This window comes from Schistocerca gregaria, chromosome 9 (assembly GCF_023897955.1).
Source record: "Schistocerca gregaria isolate iqSchGreg1 chromosome 9, iqSchGreg1.2, whole genome shotgun sequence".
Classification (NCBI taxonomy): Eukaryota; Metazoa; Arthropoda; class Insecta; order Orthoptera; family Acrididae; genus Schistocerca; species Schistocerca gregaria.
The window spans coordinates 81,108,066-81,128,557 of record NC_064928.1 but is presented as its reverse complement, the minus strand read 5'-3'; the positions used below and the strand labels follow the sequence as shown (position 1 = coordinate 81,128,557).

At 46.3% G+C, this 20,492-nt stretch overlaps 1 protein-coding gene across 1 annotated transcript; it reads left to right on the top strand.

Moving 5' to 3' along the window:
- The first annotated feature begins 8,484 nt into the window (after positions 1-8,484).
- LOC126292095 (uncharacterized) lies at positions 8,485-13,783 on the top strand. The gene is made up of 2 exons (XM_049985917.1): positions 8,485-8,561; positions 12,060-13,783. Exons 1-2 carry the CDS (start codon positions 8,544-8,546, stop codon positions 13,326-13,328), a joined length of 1,287 nt encoding a protein of 428 aa, XP_049841874.1. The 5' UTR covers positions 8,485-8,543; the 3' UTR covers positions 13,329-13,783.
- The last annotated feature ends 6,709 nt before the right edge of the window (positions 13,784-20,492 follow it).

The following is a 20,492-nucleotide window of genomic DNA, read 5'->3' as shown; positions in this document are numbered from 1 at the left end:
GTGTAGTAATTTTAATGGCCAGTAGTGTATGTTGAAATGAACAGCTATACTGGCTCTGCTGTTATACTTTTGTCCCACGGATCTTGCAGCCGTTGAAGTGGAACTGCTTAATGGATAACGAGTACCATTGGCAGTAATATGCCAGTAGTGCCACAAATGCGAGATGTGTAGCCATACGGAGAAAGCTTTAGCAGGAAGAAAAGTAAAGGATCGATGACACTGATGGTTGAGAGATCTTGAGAGGAAGGCACAGCCGCCTGATCAGAAAAGTGTTTCCACCCTCGCGGTGTTTGGATGTTGTATCCTGTGGTATCGTCCAAAGACTGCGGTTCCACACCACAGTTGGCGGCTCAAGTCGATATCAAAGATGTTAGTGATGTCTCCCTGCAATCTGCAACGCTGAATGGGAGAGGTCGAAGAAGAGACCCCGGGTTCGATTCCCGGCGGGGTCAGGGATTTTCTCTGCCTCGTGATGACTGGGTGTTGTGTGATGTCCTTAGGTTAGTTAGGTTTAAGTAGTTCTAAGTTCTAGGGGACTGATGACCTTAGATGTTAAGACCCATAGTGCTCAGAGCCATTTCAACCATTTTGAAGAAGAGACGCCCTCTCCCAAAAGCAGCAACCTCCCACAGAGTTCAATATAGAGCTGAATTTTGAAGCACTCTACGTAGCTCGTGACCTGAGATGAACCGTTCACCATGATCGAGTAGGATTAAAGAATTATTGAAGGCGGAAATGCACTTTTGTAAATAGTGAATACTGACCTTCCAGAGAAGAGTTTTTTAATTAGTGCTTGAAGTGATGTTGTAACAGTCAGTGACTGTTGTAAATCTTCAACTACTTCTGTGCCAAAGAATGGTATCAGGTTATGTAAGTCTTTCAATCTGTGCCAAAGAAACTGGTATAGGCATGCATATTCAAGTATAGAAATATGTAAACAGGCAGAATACGGTACTGCAGTCGGCAACACCTGTGTAAGACAACCGCTGTCTGGCGCAGTTGTTTCATTTGATACTGCTACTGCAATTGCAGGTTATCAAGATTTAGAGTTTGAACGTTGTGCTACAGTCGGCTCACGAGCGATGAGACACAGCATGTGAAATGGAGATTTTGCCGTACCATCATTTCACGAGTACAGCATCATCTCCTGGACATCGCTGGGGCCGGAAAAAATATCCTGCAAGAAAATGGCCAACGACGACAGAAGAGCATCGTTCAAAGTCACAGAAGTGAAACTCACAGAAGTGAAACCCATCCACACATCGCTGCAGAATTCAGTGCTCGGACATCAACATGTGACAAGCGCGCGAACCATTCAACGCACCATCATCGATAAGGCCTTTCGTGACCCTTGACGACTGCTCGACACAAACCTTTACACCGCGTCTCTGTCGGTCAGCACCGACATTGGACAGCTGATGACTGGAAACAATGCTGCCTGGTCGGAAGTCACGCATCAAATTGTATCGAGGGGAATAGACGTGTACGAATATGGAGGAAACCTAATGCATCCATGCCTGTCAGCAGGGGACTGTTCAAGGTGGTGAAGGTTCTGTAATGACTTGGGGCGTCTGTAGTTGGAGTGATATGGGACCCCTCATGCGTCTAGATACGACTCTGACAGGTGACAAGTATGAAAGCATCTTCTCTTATCACCTGCATACATGTTCATTGTGCTTTCCGACGGAGTTGGGTAATTTCAGCAGGACAATGCAACATCCGACACGTCTAGAGTTGCTATAGAGTGGCTCCAGAAACACTCTACCGAGTTTAAACACTTTCGCTGGCCACCAAACTCCAAAGACATGAACATTATTGAGCATATGTGGGATGCCTTGCAACTTACAACTGCTTTCCAGAAGAGATCTCCAACCCCCCCCCCCCCTCCACAATAGCCTTACGCATTTATGGAGAGTATCTAGCAGTACCTTGATTTCAAACAAATGAGTACAGAGAATTTGTCAAGTGGCTAAGAGGACAACATTCTGAAGAAGATAATGAGTACAATTCCGAAGAGGTGAAGACTTTTGCCTTCGCAATCAAGCTTACTTTCTGTAGCCCATTCCCCAGAAAAGATAAATAGCATGAGGTACAAGTAGAGCTCACGCATTTTTGCCTCTTATCGGCATTGATACTGGCGAGATACAGCTCCCAAGGACTTCAAAAGTTTAGACATTTGTTTAATTTTGGTAAAATTTAGCTGACACAGCTGGCGACAGGTGCCCATTATTACAGTCATCAGTAGTTTTTCATCCAGACAGTCTGGGTCGCAATGGTAAAAGTCTAGCATTACGCAAGCTAGTTTGCTAATGTTTGTTTAATTTACAACTTCAAACGACATATCTACTTCCTGTGGTCGGTCGTGGATATCTGATGGTGGATAAATTCCGAAGCGCGTCATATGAGCGTAAAGGCATTCTTTGCCTGATGTTTGACTTTTACAATCGCACCTAGTCAGCTTGAATGAAGGACTACTGTTAGTCTTAATTTCAAGTTTGACGTCGGATAACAAATGATAAAAGAAATATTTTTTTCATGTGATACAATTACGTTAGCCATTTTCTGTTTATTTCCGACCTTGTATTGTGATACCATACTTCTTGCCAAATTTCAACATTGTAGTTCAAAAGGCAGTATCGTACAGGTTTTGAAGAATGAGATCTCGAGTATCAAATGTGTGACATAAATTGTTATAAATGACCGTACCTTATGATTGCCTTGATTTAGACGCTTACAGTTATTACACCGCCAAGGGCCTGTAGACCTGTCGTGTGACATACACTCCTGGAAATGTAAAAAAGAACACATTGACACCGGTGTGTCAGACCCACCATACTTGCTCCGGACACTGCGAGAGGGCTGTACAAGCAATGATCACACGCACGGCACAGCGGACACACCAGGAACCGCGGAGTTGGCCATCCAATGGCGCTAGCTGCGCAGCATTTGTGCACCGCCTCCGTCAGTGTCAGCCAGTTTGCCGTGGCATACGGAGCTCCATCGCAGTCTTTAACACTGGTAGCTCGCCGCGACAGCGTGGACGTGAACCGTATGTGCAGTTGACGGACTTTGAGCGAGGGCGTATAGTGGGCATGCGGGAGGCCGGGTGGACGTACCGCCGAATTGCTCAACACGTGGGGCGTGAGGTCTCCACAGTACATCGATGTTGTCGTCAGTGGTCGGCGGAAGGTGCACGTGCCCGTCGACCTGGGACCGGAACGCAGCGACGCACGGATGCACGCCAAGACCGTAGGATCCTACGCAGTGCCGTAGGGGACCGCACCGCCACTTCCCAGCAAATTAGGGACACTGTTGCTCCTGGGGTATCGGCGAGGACCATTCGCAACCTTCTCCATGAAGCTGGGCTACGGTCTCGCACACCGTTAGGCCGTCTTCCGCTTACGCCCCAACATCGTGCAGCCCGCCTCCAGTGGTGTCGTGACAGGCGTGAATGGAGGGACGAATGGAGACGTGTCGTCTTCAGCGATGAGAGTTGCTTCTGCCTTGGTGCCAATGATGGTCGTATGCGTGTTTGGCGCCGTGCAGGTGAACGCCACAATCAGGACTGCATACGACCGAGGCACACAGGGCCAACACCCGGCATCATGGTGTGGGGAGCGATCTCCTACACTGGCCGTACACCTCTGGTGATCGTCGAGGGGACACTGAATAGTGCACGGTACATCCAAACCGTCATCGAACCCATCGTTCTACCACTCCTAGACCGGCAAGGGAACTTGCTGTTCCAACAGGACAATGCACGTCCGCATGTATCCCATGCCACCCAACGTGCTCTAGAAGGTGTAAGTCAACTACCCTGGCCAGCAAGATCTCCGGATCTGTCCCCCATTGAGCATGTTTGGGACTGGATGAAACGTCGTCTCACGCGGTCTGTACGTCCAGCACGAACGCTGGTCCAACTGAGGCGCCAGGTGGAAATGGCATGGCATGCCGTTCCACAGGACTACATCCAGCATCTCTACGATCGTCTCCATGTGAGAATAGCAGCCTGCATTGCTGCGAAAGGTGGATATACACTGTACTAGTGCCGACATTGTGCATGCTCTGTTGCCTGTGTCTATGTGCCTGTGGTTCTGTCAGTGTGATCATGTGATGTATCTGACCCCAGGAATGTGTCAATAAAGTTTCCCCTTCCTGGGACAATGAATTCACGGTGTTCTTATTTCAATTTCCAGGAAAAGAGGGTCTTACAAAAAATGACAAAAAATTTCGTGAGATATAATTTCAAATTTACAGTTTTTAAATTTTTTCTTTAGGTCGTACACGAAGTCAAGGGTTTCAGTGAGTGTGGTTTCGTGAAATAAAATATGTGACATAAATGGCCGTATCTTTTAATTGCATTGACATAGAAGCTTCAACATTTTATACCGGCGAGGGACAACAGACCTTAGTTTGTGACATAAATTTCAAGTTGACATGACTACTCGTTCCCGAGAAAAACTGTTTTTAACTGTTGCGCAGACGGACTGAAGGCCAACAAAGCAATCATAAAGGATTCGTTTTTACCGATTACGGAACGGAAACCCAAAAAAGAAGCTTCTAAGTCCACTCACGCGAAAATAATGACCATTTATATCACATATTTGGATACTCGCACTCGTCAAAGTACAGGGTACTTGGAGTTGAAGTAAAATCACGAAATTTGACGAGACGCACCACAATCAAAGGAAAAAAATCCGAAAATTGTCAATTTGTGATTATATCACACGAAAAAATGTTTTATCATTTGTCTGCAGACTGTCTGTCCAATCGTCACTTTTTCTCAGGACCGGCTAGACGTATGAAGTTGAAATTATATACTGAGGTCTACAGTCGTTTAAATTTCCTTTACTCCACATGTATGGTCACAACATTTTTTGTCGTCAGACTACTGGTTTCGGTCTGTAATGACCATCTTCAGATCTGTTTTATAAAAAGATTTATAAAACAGACCTGAAGACGTTCATTATAGACCGAAATCGGTGGTCTGACGAGAAAAAAAATTGTGACTATAGACGTGAAGTAAAGACAATCTATATTCGGATTACTGTTTAATTTGCGACCATGTCACAGCTTGTGAAACTACAGTCATTAGATAGTGTACAAATGTTAAGCTTCTGAAGTCGGCGCAATAACAAAAATTAACGTTTATGTCACTTATTTTGTTACTCGATAACTCACTCATAAGAAGCTATACGTTACTTACACTTGAAGTACAATCATTAAATACGACAAGGGAAAAGTTTTCACAGTACAAGTAAAGGAAGGAATGCGAAAATTGAAATTTAAACATTCTCGAAAGCCTTGAAATTTCTGGGTCCGATAACTTACCAGTAAGTTTATAATAGGCAAGAAACGCCGAGACATTCGATAACCAGAATTAATGAACTCTCTACCTACACTGAAGCGCCAAAGAAACTGGTATAGGCATGCGTATTCAAATATATAGATATGTACACAGACAGGATACGGCGCTACGGTCTTCAACGCCTATCTAAGACAAGTGTCTGGCGCAGTTGTTAGATCGGTTACTGCTGCCACAATGGCAGGTTTTCCAAGATTTAAATTCGTTTCAACGTGGTCCTATAGTCGGCGCACAAACGATGAGACACATCATCTCCGAGGTAGCCATGAAGTGGGCATTTTCCCGTACGATCAACTCACGAGTGTACCGTGAATATCAAAAATCCGGTAAAACATCGAATCTCCGACATCGCTGAGGCCGATAAAAGATCTTGCAAGAAAGGGAACAACGACGCTGAGGAAAATCCTTCAACATGACAGAACTGAAATGTAAGTTTTTTCAGATTTCAGTGCCGCGTCATCAACGTCAGCCTACGAACTATTCAACGAAACATCATCGTAAGGGATTTCGGAGCGGAAGGTCCACTCGTGTTGTTGACTGCACGAGACAAAGCCTTACGCCTCGCCTCAGCCCTCCAACACTGACATTGTATTGTTGATGACTGGAAACATGTTGCCTGGTCGCACCAGTCTCGTTTCAAATTGTATCGAGCGGATCGACTGGTACAGCTGTGGAGACGACCTCATGAATTCATAGACCGTGCACGTCAGGGTGGAGGCTCTGTAATGGTGTTGGACGAGTGCAGTTGGAGTGTTTGGGATCCCTGATACGTCTAGACACTACTTTGATAGGTGACATGTACGTAAGCTTTCTGTCTGATCATCTACATCGATTCACGTCCATTGTGCATTCCGACGGACTTGGACAATTCCAGCAGGACAATGCGACACCCCACGTTCAGAATTGTCTCCAGGAACACTCTTCTGAGTTTAATAACTTCCGTTGGCCACCAATCTATCCAGATATGAACATTGTTGAGCATATCTGGGACACCTTGCAGCGTGCTGTTGAGAAGAGATCTCCACCCGCTCGTACTATTACGGTTTTATGAACAGCCCTGCAGAATTCATGGTCTCAATTCCCTCCGGCACTGCTTCCACTGTCCATGTCGCGTCATGTTGCGGCACTTCTGCGTGCTCGCGGGTGCCCTACACGATATTAGGCAGGTGCACCAGTTTCTTTGGTTATTCGTTGTACATAATTAAGTTTGTATGTAACTCTCAGTGCGTGAATCCTACTCACATGTGGCTATTCTTTTAAAATTTATAATTAGTGTTAATATGAGTGACATCTGCCTAATAAGACTGTATTTAGTTACGTAAACTGTCAAGTGGGGGTGCCCCAGGGATCAGTGTTGGGGCTGCTCCTGTTCCTTATTTATATAAATGATATGCCCTCTAGTATTATGGGTAACTCTAAAATATTTTTGTTTGCTAATGATACTAGCTTGGTAGTAAAGGATGTTGAGTGCAACATTGAATCGGTTTCAAGTAGTGTAGTACATGACCTGAGGTCATGGGTTGTACAACATAAACTAACGTTAAATCACAGAAGTCTCAGTTTGTACAGTTTCTAACACTCAAGTCAACAAAACCTGACGTTTTAATCTCACAGAACGGGCATATAATTAGTGAAACTGAACAGTTGAAATTTGTAGGTGTTCAGATAGATAGTAAGCTGTCGTGGAAAGCCCACGTTCAGGATGTTGATCAAAGACTTAATACTGCCATTTTCACGATTCGAACGGTATCAAAAGTGAGAGATACTTCGACACGTAAATTAGTCTGCTTTGCTTATTTTCATTCACTTATGCCGTATGGTATTATGTTTTGGGGTAACTCTTCCCATTCTAGAAGGATATTTTACGCTCAGAAACGGGCGGTTCCGGCAATAAGTGGTGTGAGTTCATGAACCTCTTGTCGACCTCTGTTCACCAGTCAAGGTATTTTGACATTGGCCTCTCAATATGTATATTCCTTATGGTCGGTTCTTGTTGCCAATATTACTTTATTGCACCCGGTTAATACTCGACAGAAATCAAACCTTCATTTGGATTGGACTTCCTTAACTCGTGTGCAAAAAGGTGTGCAGTATACTGCTGCATCCGTTTTCAACAAGCTGCCACTAGAATTCAAAAATCTTAGCTGTAATCCACTCGCTTTCAAATCGAAATTGAAGAGTTTCCGCATGGGTCACTCCTTCTATTTTGTCGAGGAGTTCCTTGAAAAATTAAGCTGATTCTTATTGTATTGCTGATAGCGTTTACTTAAACTTATGCACTGACTTTTTTCAGGTTCATGAACATTTATTTTTACTCCTTATTACTTTTATGTTGTATGTTCATGTACTGACACGTTCCATGACCTGGGAGATTTGCTCCTCAATTTGGTCCTGCGGAACTTGACGTGTAAATAAATAAATAAACTACTACATCTTCAGTTTCTTTCTAGTGCTTACTTATACGCCACCAAATCGCAGTGTCCATTGTAATGGACACTCGAGAATCTTTTTTTTTTAATTGTAACATTTTTGTGAATTCTCTTTCACGCTCTTCTGTTTAACAGGGACATAAAATCTATTTCGAGAAATATTCATGACAGCTGCCTCCAGTTAAGTGTTAAGGAAGCACTTGCAACTAAGGGCATAGCTGTATCTAGCATTGTTCCATAGAAATTTTATTTTATTTTATTTTATTTTTTGCAGTAAGGAACAGGCTTTACGTTTACCTTCTACACCATTTCTACTACGCTCTTTTCTCCGTTCGTACGTGGAACGACCTTAAATATTGTAGAAGACGATGACTGCTAAATAAATTGACTCTGAGCACCAAATTTTTTTTCTCTGTCCTTCGCTTTCTAGTTGGACGTTTTCTCTGCAGAGACGCCCCTAGACCCCAACCGGTGCCTGCGTTGCCCGGGCGACTTTGCCAAGTGCCCGGGCAGCCCGGCGCATCCAGTTTGGCGCGCATCTCGTGCAGTTCCGGTAGCGGCCGTAGGGGGACCGGGCGGGGCTGTCCTGGCCTGAGTGGGCTGCGGCGGGCCAACTCTTCCCTTTCTCCAGGGACGCGACCCGGCAGCTGGTCTGGCGGCAGCACGTGGTCTTGGGTATATATAGCGGGGGTCGCGTCTGGGACGGCATCAGTCGCCTCCTCTCGCAGCATCCACAGCACGCACGCAGCATGAGGACGACTGCGCTGGTAAGTTTGTGACGTCCCTCACGGTTCAGTACACGGACCAATGAAACTCAGAAAGTGTCAGCTGTAGGAGTGAAACTGAGCAACGCTACGACGTTCTCGCGGTCTCTTAGTACTGTAGGGATGGCAGAAACCGACCAGTTTAAACTGATGACCTGTTTTAGTTGTGAATAGCCATTATTTTTCGATATAAAAAGTGTTTTTCATTTTTTAAACTAACCAAGTAATTAGCCATAGGAACAGCGCAAATTTTTTTTGGTTTTTCAATGAAACTTTATTTAAAAAAATGAAATGGACAATTTTATTCTTAAAATATATAATGCTTTCAAAAGTTGTATTATTGTGGAAAATAACAATCCCCACAAAAGTGAGTTACAAACACACTGCAAAAGGACTGGCACAGCATTGTTGAGATAATAATGTATCTGTTACCATATGGCAAGGCCTACTGGATGGTATGCATGTACGTGTAGTGTGGTAGACACGCCCCATCTGGTTCACTTGGTAATTTCTCGCTGTTCTCGTCGGACGTTAGTTGTATAACAGAACACCTCCACCCCTAGCCTGGAAGAATTTTACGAAGTCAGGCATCAGTGAAGCACAAAGCTCCATTTGCTTTAAAAGATTAAGAGCAGAAGACGTCACAAAAAATTTGCGACATCATATAGGGAGAAAACTTAAAAATATTCTGGGAAATTACTAATAATCCTATAATGACAGGAAGAATTTGTGAATAAGCCTATGCCGACGAAGATGAAATTTCCGAGTAAGAGATTCGTTTATAATGGGTGCGAAGGGCAAATTAAACCACTCATTCCCACACTAATTTAAAAGAAATTGTCTAGCTCCTAATGTGGAGATAATGGTTTCCATTAGCGGTGGGCATCTCCTATCTGTATGCAATAACGTAAGTCTGAATAAAGTACGGTCACCCTCGCGTTGCTAAATCAGGAGCTGCTTCAATAAATAGCCCACGAAACTGACAAGTAGGCAGCTGAAGCGATGTTAAATCGCATTTATTCCACCAATCTGAGAGCCACGAGACGTTGTAGTTTTAGTGAGAACAATATGGGAGAAATCCTTGATGCTGAACATAGTATAACCAACAGAAACGTTTCATTTGAACGATTTTTTTAAATTTTCAGTGTCAGTGAAATCTGCCAACAGCCGTGTAACTGAACATGCTATTTTGTTTTATTTTGAAGGCTACCAATTTCAGCAGTTCATTATGCCATCTTCTGGCCCCATATTAATCTCTCCAAAAAAACGAAAATGTCATGTACAGCCATAAATGTCGTGAGTACAATCGATACACTAGTGCTTCATTCGAAGAATTGATGAGCATCCTGATGACATCCCGTGATTTATGGCTGTACATGACATTTTCGTGTATTTGAAGAGATTCACATGGTGCCTGAAGACGGAAGAATGAAATGCTGAAACTGGCAGCCTTCATAATAAAATAAGGTCTTAAGTAACTCTGGGACCAGACCGTGTCCCCTATCCATAATGGGCCAACTGAGATACCCTTATTGGTCATAACTGTCCGTATAGCCCCTTCGACCTTTCATAGCCGCGGTTTAAAACCCGACAACTCTAGGAAAGTGAAATGGTTAACATGGGTTAAGTAAATGCTAAATATTACAGGAATGAAAGCACTGAGTCTAGTATCTACATAATCACCTTCTTTTCGTCTCAGGTGACCGATACATAGACAATTCCATCTTTATGAATCTCACTGTCTTTTCACTATTCAGTGAATTCGAGCGTTCACTCACGTCGTAATATTTGGCCAAACATTCTCTATGTCCATTTCCTAATCTTTAAAAGTAATTTCTTCCCGTGCAATCGTACAGGACTTCTTCATTCGTAGCTAGATCAACTCATTGGTTCTTAAATGATCTCCTGCAATACGAAGTTTCAAAGCTTCTAATCACTTCATTTTTAACTTCCCCCGCCATCCATGTTTTGTGCTCAACAAAGCTGGTTGTAATTGCGTCTTCTCATAGTTATTGAAACCATCTTAACTCGTGATGGGACTTGATGTACGAAACTCTTCTCAGCCAATAATGCTTGCAATAAATCGGGAATGAGCTCTCAGATATAAGACAACAACATTAAATGCACGATGCAGCTAGAATCTTCGTAATGCATTTATTAACAATAAAGTAAGGAGCAACTTGGAAAGCTAATAACTCACAGAAAAGTGGGGTAATGTAAATTGGTTTCCCTAGACTTTAATTTAATGTCATCAAACATATTCTTCGAATAAGACACTTTAGTCGCCGCTTTTCAAAAATTTTTCATAACTGACCTGTACAAATGTCCGTGTGTATGTGATCGTACAAATTCTACTTGTAAAACGCAGACTAAGTCAAAATTAAGCAGAAAATCAAGATGCCTGCCATAAGTAAATTATCTGTTCATCTGAGTATAAACCACACTGCTGAACACAATACAAGGTAACATGTTCACACATATTTCCAAACGAACTGTGTGCCATGCGCACGTGTGTGTTCAGATTGGCAATGACACTGTGTTTTGTAACACAACTTATATTCAGTTAAATTAGTGCCACATTTGGAACACGTCATTTTCTCTTATTTTTGACTTCATGTACGATCTTCCAAAAGTTCATGTAAGGAAAATCTGTACATGTGCACTTTGAAGTGAATCTTACAATAAGGCGGCCGGGGTGGTCGAGCGGTTCTATGCACTACAGTCTGAAACCGCGCGACCGCTACGGCCGCAGGTTCGAATCCTGCCTCGGTCATGGATGTGTGTGATGTCCTTAGGTCAGTTAGGTTTAAGTAGTTCTAAGTTCTAGGGGACTGATGACCCCAGAAGTTCAGTCCCATAGTGCTCAGAGGCATTTGAACCTTTTTTTCTTACATAAAAATTGCTCAATAGTGGCGTATAACGTATGTTACTGAAATAATATGAGGGCTGTCCAGAAAGTAAGTTACGATCGGTCGCGAAATGGAAACGACTATGAAAATCCAATAAAGCTTTGCAATGATGTGTTGGGCAGTGTCTCTAGTATGACTCTAGGTAAAATTATGTCACTCTTTTCATTCCTGAGCTCTTAGTGAGCGCGTAAAGATGTTATAGAAAATAGTGTCTCCCACCAAATACGAGGGCCTGGTGAGAATTTTCCGCTGAAGCTATGCAACCAACATTACAAAACTTTCGTGCGGTTTCTTCTTCAAGAAAATTCTCAGCCTCATTCTGCAGGGGCAATGAATATGTTCCTGCTTCGTTTCAATTGGAAATGTTTGGTTACCCACAATAAAGCCCGTAATTGTCTCCCACTGAGTTTCATCTCTGCTCAAACGAACCACTGGCTATGAAGACATTTTGGCACAGCAACGCGATCAGTCGTAACTTACTTTCTGGACAGCCCTCATATATAGCCTCTGCGGAACTGTGGCTTCGTTTAAAGATGTTAATGACAGGTTTGATTCACATGTTGCTTGACATTTGTTTCCTTTTTGGTTGTAGGTGTACCTCACCGCCGTGCTTCTGGCATCGGCCATAGCTGAGGATGCTGCAAAGAAGGACATCTCAAAGAAGGACAAGCGCGGTATTCTCTACGGAGGACTCGGTCTGGGAGGTATCGGAGGAGGCGGCATCGGCGGAGGCTACGGCTACGGTGGAGGCCTCGGTGGCGGTTACGGAGGCAGCTACGGCTACGGTGGCGGCATCAGTAGCGGCTATGGAGGAATCAGCGGTGGCTACGGAGGAATCAGCGGTGGCTACGGAGGAATCAGCGGTGGCTACGGAGGAATCAGCGGTGGCTACAGAGGAATCAGCGGTGGCTATGGAGGAATCAGCAGTGGATACGGATACGGTGGTGGTATCGGCCTCGGTTCAGGCAGTATCGGATTGAGCTCTGGCGGGATTGGCCTCGGTGGAGGTGCTGGTGGGATCGGCGGAGGCTCCATCGGACTTGCATCAGGTGGGGCTGGCATCGGCTCCCTTGGAGGTGGCCTCGGTGGTGCCGGAATCGGCATCGGGTCAGGAGTGGGGGCCGTAGCGGTCGCTCCAACCCAGACGGTGGTCCAGACCGTCGCGGTTCCTGAACCTCGGCCCGTGCCTGTTCCAGTAGATCGCCCAGTGCCTGTCCCCCAGCCCGTTCCAGTTCCAGTCAGCCGCCCTGTACCCGTCCCCCAGCCGTACCCCGTCCACGTGCCCCACCCGGTCCCCGTTCCAGTCAGCCGGCCAGTCCCCGTTCCAGTGAGCCGTCCCATTCCAGTGCCCATCTCGCGCCCCGTCCCTGTTCCCGTGCCCCAGCCGTACCCCGTGCGAGTGCCCCACCCAGTTCCAGTCGGGGTCCCTCAACCCTACCCCGTGACTGTCCCTGAACCACGACCTGTTCCAGTCCCCGTTCCTGTATCGACTGGAGTCTCCTCTGTCGGCCTCGGAAGTGGAATTGCTTCCGGAGGATCCTTCGCCGGTGGTTCTGGAATAGCATCTGCTGGCCTCGTCAGTGGAGCTGTGTCATCTGGCATCTCCGGTGGAATCATCTCGTCCGGTAGTTCCCTGGGTGGTGGATACGGCGGTGGATACGGCGGTGGATACGGTGGTGGATACGGCGGTGGATACGGGGGCTCTTATGGCTATGGCGGTGGATACGGTGGTGGCTACGCATCTGGAGGGGTGATCTCCTCTGGCATCGGTAGCAGCATCAGTGGTGGAAGCCTTTCAAGCGGCCTCTCCGGTGGCTACGGATATGGTGGTGGCTACAGCAGCCATGCTAAGGTCTGGTAAGGTGCCGGCCAAGCTGCAGTCTCACAGTTGAGGGTCATCCAGATTGTTCCACTTCATCCTCCCCATGACCATCGAACCACCTGTAGTATCAAAGCAACTTAGTAGTCTCCATTGGCCCATCCTTCACAAACAGTGAGAGAGAGAATTGACATTTGGTCGTAGGAAAGGGCTTCAGATCTCAGAAACAGATGGAAGCAGCTTTCTTTTACTAAAATCGTGCTGTGATACCAACTACGGATAACGAATGTCAATTCTTGCGGCTGTTTCCTTAGCCCATTATTACATGTACTCATTATGTGTGATCATGTCATCTCCACGCTCTTCTCATATGTATACGTTTTCTTAGCACAATCAAACCCTTTCTTCTGTATTTTAGACATTTCCTATATTTTTTGTATTGAAACTTAATCAATATGTTGTTCTATGACTGAATAAATATATATTTTTTTATTGAATCTTTGTCTGTATTTTCTTTTCATTGGCCTAACGCCTTTATCCACATACAGTGCTTTTCAAACTTGTTACTGATAAAATAATGTGTTGTCCAGCACAATCATACTAACCGTTACTGAAAGAATAATGTACTGTCCGATACAATCACACTAATTACTTTTTAAACAATAAGTAACCACACAAGGGGAAGCCGCAAACAGAAATGTTGTCAAGTAGGAGCAGAGGACCACAGCAGACAGCAACGTTACAGTTCTCAACACTACCACTGGGCGAGGTGGCGCAGTGGTCAGACACTGGACTCGCATTCGGGAGGACGACGGTTCAATCCCGCGTCCGACCATCCTGATTTACATTTTCCGTAATTTTCCTAAATCGCTCCCCGCAAATACCGGAATGGTATTTCAAAGGGCACGGCCGACTTCCTTCCCCATCCTTCCCTAATCCGATGAGACCGATGACCTCGCTGTCTGGTCTCCTTCCCCAAACACAACACTACCGTCAGCTGTAATTTCAAGATCAACTTATTGCGAACCGATTTCGACGATATACTTCGTTGTCATCAAGCCTTCTAGACTTATAGTGGCCGAGTTTTCCTGGAAGACTTCATCAAAGACGCCCATGTGAAAACAGCCTCTATTAGCATCAGCTCGTGTAGTAAGCAACCACATCACGGTACACCGTGAACAGAAGTCACTTCTGTTTGGGGTCCCAACCGTATGTTCCGATTGTAAAGTGTAAGGAAATCACATTTCATTTGTAAGTGGGCTCATTCAAGTGAATTTTTGTTGCGCTGGTTGCTTTTACTGTAGTGGTTTCATATCTGTGATTTGACTTCAGATTTCCTGTCCGTATAGCTCGAAGAGCTGTCTGTTTGAACGCTGTGACACATAAAAATTGCTGTTCGTCAAGACAAAGCAAAATATATTATCAAAATTTTCGGGGAGAGGGCGCAGACGGAAAACTAATTTTGTTGTTCAGTGTTAAAGACAATGTTGAATTACGGAAGTAGCTTTTCACAGCAGATACTTAACTTTCTCGGTTATTCAAAAAGTGTAAGAAAATAAAGTGAAATTAACAAGGCTAAGCGCCAGCCGGAGTGGCCGTGCGGTTCTAGGCGCTAAAGTCTGGAGCCGAGAGACCGCTACAGTCGCAGGTTAGAATCCTGCCTCGGGCATGGATGTGTGTGATGTCCTTAGGGTAGTTAGGTTTAATTAGTTCTAAGTTCTAGGCGACTGATGACTTCAGACGTTAAGTCGCATAGTGCTCAGAGCCATTTTAATAAGGCTAAATGCGTCGTATTACTGGATCAGACATGACTTTAGGACCAGAAAAAAGTCGGAAATGAATCCCTGGCATTATGTTATTCACGAAAGCACTGTAATAGTTAGCATGTAAAACAACTGTTGCGTTGACACGACATACAGGGTGAGCCAGGAGGAAAGGTACATGCTTTAAGGGGTCAGAGTATTAGTGATTCCGAACAAAAAAGTCCATATAGGCGTATGCCCTATTCCGAACGGTTCAGAGATAGAGCACATTTAATATCACTTTCGTATGTTTTTCTTGAATAACTCGAGAACTGCACCGTCCAGCGAAAACGTGTCGTAGTAGAAAACTGAACTGTATTAAATTTCCTACAAAAAAGTTCCTATTCATCTTTTTCTCTACAACTAATGGTTTGTGCGTAGAGAGTGCGAGAATGTTGAAAAACTCTCTTGATGCGCATGAGCTGTAGGATACGTAGTTTTTGGAGGCCAATATGAGGTGGTTTCCCGACGATAGACCACAAATGTCCCATATCAAACTGTTCGTCTCAACTTGCTACATCAATATGCTACCTCAAATTGGCCTACAGAAGCTAGTAAGCTACAGCGCATGGGCGTCGAGCGAGTTTTTCAACTTTCTCGCGCACTATTCGTACAAACCATTTGTTCTAGAGAAAAAAAATGAATAGCATCTTATTTATACGAAATTGTAGTTTAATTTTGTACTGCAACACATTTTCACTGGAGGGTGCGGTTTTCGAGTTGTTCAAGAAAAACGAACAAAAGTGATATTAAACGTGCTCTATGTCGGAAACCATTCGGAATAGGGCATACGTCCAAATGAAGTTTTTTGTTCAGAATCACTAATACTATCACCCTTTAAAGCATTTACCTTTCCTCCTGACTCACCGTGAGTATTATGAACAGGAAGCAGTCGTAAACAGCAGTGTGATAACGTTTAGGTGCTACTAACATGGTGGCTGGCTTCGAAGCGGTGAACGGCGCTTCTATAGTGCCTCCTCCCATAATTACGCTTCCAGATGCAAATCGCTTCAAATTTAATGGTCCCAAACTCCGATGCCGAATTTTGATAAACACACAACTAAACAAAGTCCTTCTGACTTTGAAAAATCCACATAAGACAGCGAAGAAACTGCCTTAAATAGTTAAATACTCGTATTATGTACCTTGATTGAAATAAATTTCACTTCTTAACACTCATTGGCGTGGTATTTTTTTTTTTCTTTATTGAGTTTCGATTCCCCCGTGAAAGGGGCGAGCTGGCAGCAGCTTAGTACGCCGCTCTTCAGCCTACAGTCTTTGTTTTAAAAAGATGAACATAATAAATAATAAAAACAGGCGATAAACTCGGAGACTTAAATGGTAACATGGCGGAAAATCGAAGGACTTAAAACATAGAACACAGGGTTGATGATGCTAATAAAATGCATATGAAGCAGACAGGTAAAATAATAGACATACAATAACAAACACGGCGACAGTTTGGTTTCTGTTCGCAAGAGATATAAAATTCACACCCAGCGACAGCATGATTTCTGTTCGCAATATTTTGGAAAGACGAACAACATGAACATTCACTTGAACACTGCACCAAAAAGTTGACAAAAATATAGCGTACTACAGCCCAGAGCAGACGGGGGAACCTGGACAGATGATGGGAAAGAAAAGAGGAAAAGGGGGGGGGGGGTGAAAACGAAGGGGTAGGAGATGGCATGCTATTTTTTTTTCTTTTCTTTATTGTTATTTTAAAACCTGTAAAACAGGCAGGCTTTCAGCAGCATTCTATGCTGGTCTTCAGCCATAGAACACACAATGAGAAAAAACATAAAGAATACACATAAGTTGCAGAACAGTGGGCAATAAAACAGCAGACACATAAAGACAAACACGGAGCCGTTAACACTCGACGATAATCCACACTGCAAACTGTTGACGACGCACAAACACTGAAGATGGCGATGGCACAGGTGAACGATGGAGTGCGACAGTGAACACTGAACACGATGGCACACACGAGACACTGATGGCGATGATATCCAGCGCGCGAAAGTCCACGCGTGTGCGAGTCCGGGGACCTGCCAAGAGGGGAAGAAGGGTGAGGAGAGGTGGAGAGGGTGGAGAGAGGAGAACAAAGATGCCAATGGCTGAGGAGATGGGAGGAGGAGTAGAGGGACAGGGGAGAGGAAGACCAGGGGAGGAGTGGGGAGAAAGGGAGGAGGGATGGAGGGTGCCCAAAGGATAAAACACAGGAAGAGGCAGGGAGGATCAAAGTTGATAGGAGGGGTATGTAGAGGGGAGGAGGACAGGGAGGGGGAGCTGGCGGAATCCACCTTGAGAGAGGGTAAGGAAGGTGGAGAGATGAAGACCGGGTGGGACGTGGGAATACAGGCACAGCAGCGGGTGGGGGTGGGAGAGGATGGGCGAGACGAGTGGGTGAGGAGGATCGAGTTTATGGGAAATGTACAGGATCTGTATCCTTTCAAGGAAAAGGAGGAGGTGGGGGAACGGAATGAGATCGTACAGGATCCGCGTGGGGGAGGGAAGACGGATGCGATAGGCAAGGTGGAAAGCATGGCGATCAAGGATTTGAAGGGATTTGTAAAAGGTAGTGGGGTGGAGATCCAGGACGGATGGGCGTAACAAAGGATAGGGCGGATGACGGATTTATAGGTGTGGAGTATGGTGGAGGGGTCGAGTCCCCACGTACGGCCGGAAAGGAGCTTGAGGAGACAGAGTCGGGAGCATGCCTTGGCTTGGATTGTCTGGAGATGGGGGGTCCAGGAGAGTCGGCGGTCGAGGGTGACGCCAAGGTGGGGGTGAGGGCGATAGGATGGCCATAGATGGTGAGATAGAAATCAAGGAGGCGGAAGGATGGGGTGGTTTTGCCTACAATGGTTGCCTGGGTTTTGGAGGGATTGAGCAACCACTGGTTGCACCAAGTGGTGAATCAGTCAAGATGGGATTGGAGAAGGTGTTGGGAGCGCTGCAGAGTGGGGACAAGGGCAAGGAAGGCGGTGTCATCGGCAAACTGGAGAAGGTGGACGGGGGGTGACGGCGGCGGCATGTCCGCCGTATATAAAAGCTACAGAAGGGGAGAGAGGACGGAGCCTTGGGGCACACTGGCGGCGCGAAAGAAGGTGTAGGAATCCGTGTTATGGATGGTGACTTAGGAAGGACGGTGGGAGAGAAAGGAGCGGATCAGACGGACGTAATTAATGAAAAGGGCGAAGGTTTGGAGCTTGAAGAGGAGACTGGAATGCCATACGTGGTCATAAGCATGTTCGAGGCCCAGGGAGAGGAAGATTGCGGAGCGACAGGAATTAAGCTGTTCGGAAAGGAGATGAGTGAGGTGAAGGAGAAGGTCGTCAGAAAAGGATGGCCGAAAGCCACACTGGGTAACGGGAAGGAGGCGGTGCTGGTGGATGTGGCGGGTGAGGATTGATTCCAGGACCTTGCTGAAGACCGAGGTAAGGCTGATGGGACGGGAGAAGGAGATGGCGGACGGTGGTTTACCAGGTTTAAGGAACATCAGGATATGGGAGGTTTTCCACAGCGTAGTAACGGGTGGACAGGACTACATTGTGGAGCCTGGCCAGGGTGGAGAGGAAAGAGACAGGAGCTTCACGAAGGTGACGGTAGGTGACACGATCATGATCAGGAGCAGTGTTGTGTTTCGTGCGGAGTGTAGCAATGAGTCCTGTGTAGTGATAGGGGCATTGATTTCCATGTGTGCAATGTTGTCCAAGTACTGGAAACCAGGCGCGAGGGGAGGGACCGAGGTGTAAGTTCGATCGCGGACATCCAGGAAGAGGGAGTAATCGAACTGGGGATCATCGGGGATGGAAAAGACGTCAGAGAAGTAAGAGGCAAAGTGATTGGCCTTACTAAGGGTAAGGAAGGGGTGATCATCATGGAGAAGAGGATAGTAAGGGGAGGGTTTAGTTCCGGTAAGGCGACGGAAGGCTGACCAGAACTTGGACGAGTTTACAGGTAGGGTAGCAGTTAAACGGGTGCATGTCTGTCGCCAGTCCTGGCGTTTCTTACCTGAGAGGAAATTTCGAATGTGTTGCTCAAGTTGCCGGTGGCATCATAATGTGTCCGGGTCATGCGTGTGGAGGAAGGCATGGTAAAGACGACGGGATTCACGGAGGAGGACGACGGCCTGTGGGGCCAAGGTAGGACAGTGGGGCTGGATGGCTTCAGTAGGGATGTGGGCCTCCACAGAGTCAGACAAGGTCTGCTGGAGAAAGGAGGCAGCATGGGTTACATCATCAGGGTGGTGATAGGTGAAGGGGTTGCTATCGACATGGATGGAGAGGGTATCCTGGTAGGCATTCCAGTTGGCACGGGAATAGTCATGGATGTACTTTGGGGAAGGGTCATTACAAGGGTCGCAGCAGGGGTGACGACCGTCTGAAATGGTGAGGAGGACAGGCAGATGGTCGCTACCAATAGGTTTCAGGATATCCACCGTTATGAGGCCAAGGAGGTTAGGGGAGGAAAGGATAACATCGGGAGTGGAGTTGGATTCGGGATGGGTGTGCTGGGGGATGGGGATGAGGTCGCCTTGAAGGGAGGAGAGGAACTGATGCCACCGCCGTAACTCGGCGGCGGAACGGCTATGGATGTTGAGGTCTGTGGCGATCACGTAGGAGGAGAAGGTATGGTCAATGTGGGAGAAGAGGAAGTCGTAGGGAATAGGGATGTTAGGGCGGACATAGATGGTGGTGCAGGTGACGGTAAAGCCGTGAAAGAAGAGACTAAGGATCAGGTGTTCGGTGGGGTTGGGAAGGAGAGGTTGAAGCCGAACTGGGATCTGGCAGTGGTGACCAGTGGCAACTCCGCCATGCGCAGTCGGGATGGGATTATCGGAGCGGTGAAGTAGGTAGGGCGGCGTGTGGATGGTGTGGTGGGGCTGGAGGAAAGTTTCATTGAGGAGGAAGGCATCCACGTGGTGGGTGGCAAGAGTGTGCAGGAAGAGGTTCTTGTTGGCGGGAAGGGAGCGGATATTGTTGAAAGGGATACGGTGCCGTGGCGCCATGACAGGGATTTAGACAAGGGTCTCAAGACAAAGAAGGTGAAATGGCCTGGTTGCTGGAGTTGGTGGCATACATTTTTAAGTGGAACATGGAATGGGCGGCGAGGGAGTCCTGTTGGTGTGAGGGCGCTGGAAAGGGTAGGACAATGGTGAGGAAACTGATGATGTCCTCAGCAGTGGGGGGGGGGGGGCGAAGGGAATTTCCAGGAAGGGTGGGGGCGTCCAGAGGATGGACAGGTACAGTGAGTTCAGGAGTGGTCGGAGGGGGTCGAGCTTTTCACTTTTTGGAGTAGGTGGGATGGGGGATTGAAGGTAAGGGCACTGCTGGAGGAAGTGCGCTTGACTCCAATGCGGGCAGGTGGGGGCCTCGTGGCACTCGGCTGTTGG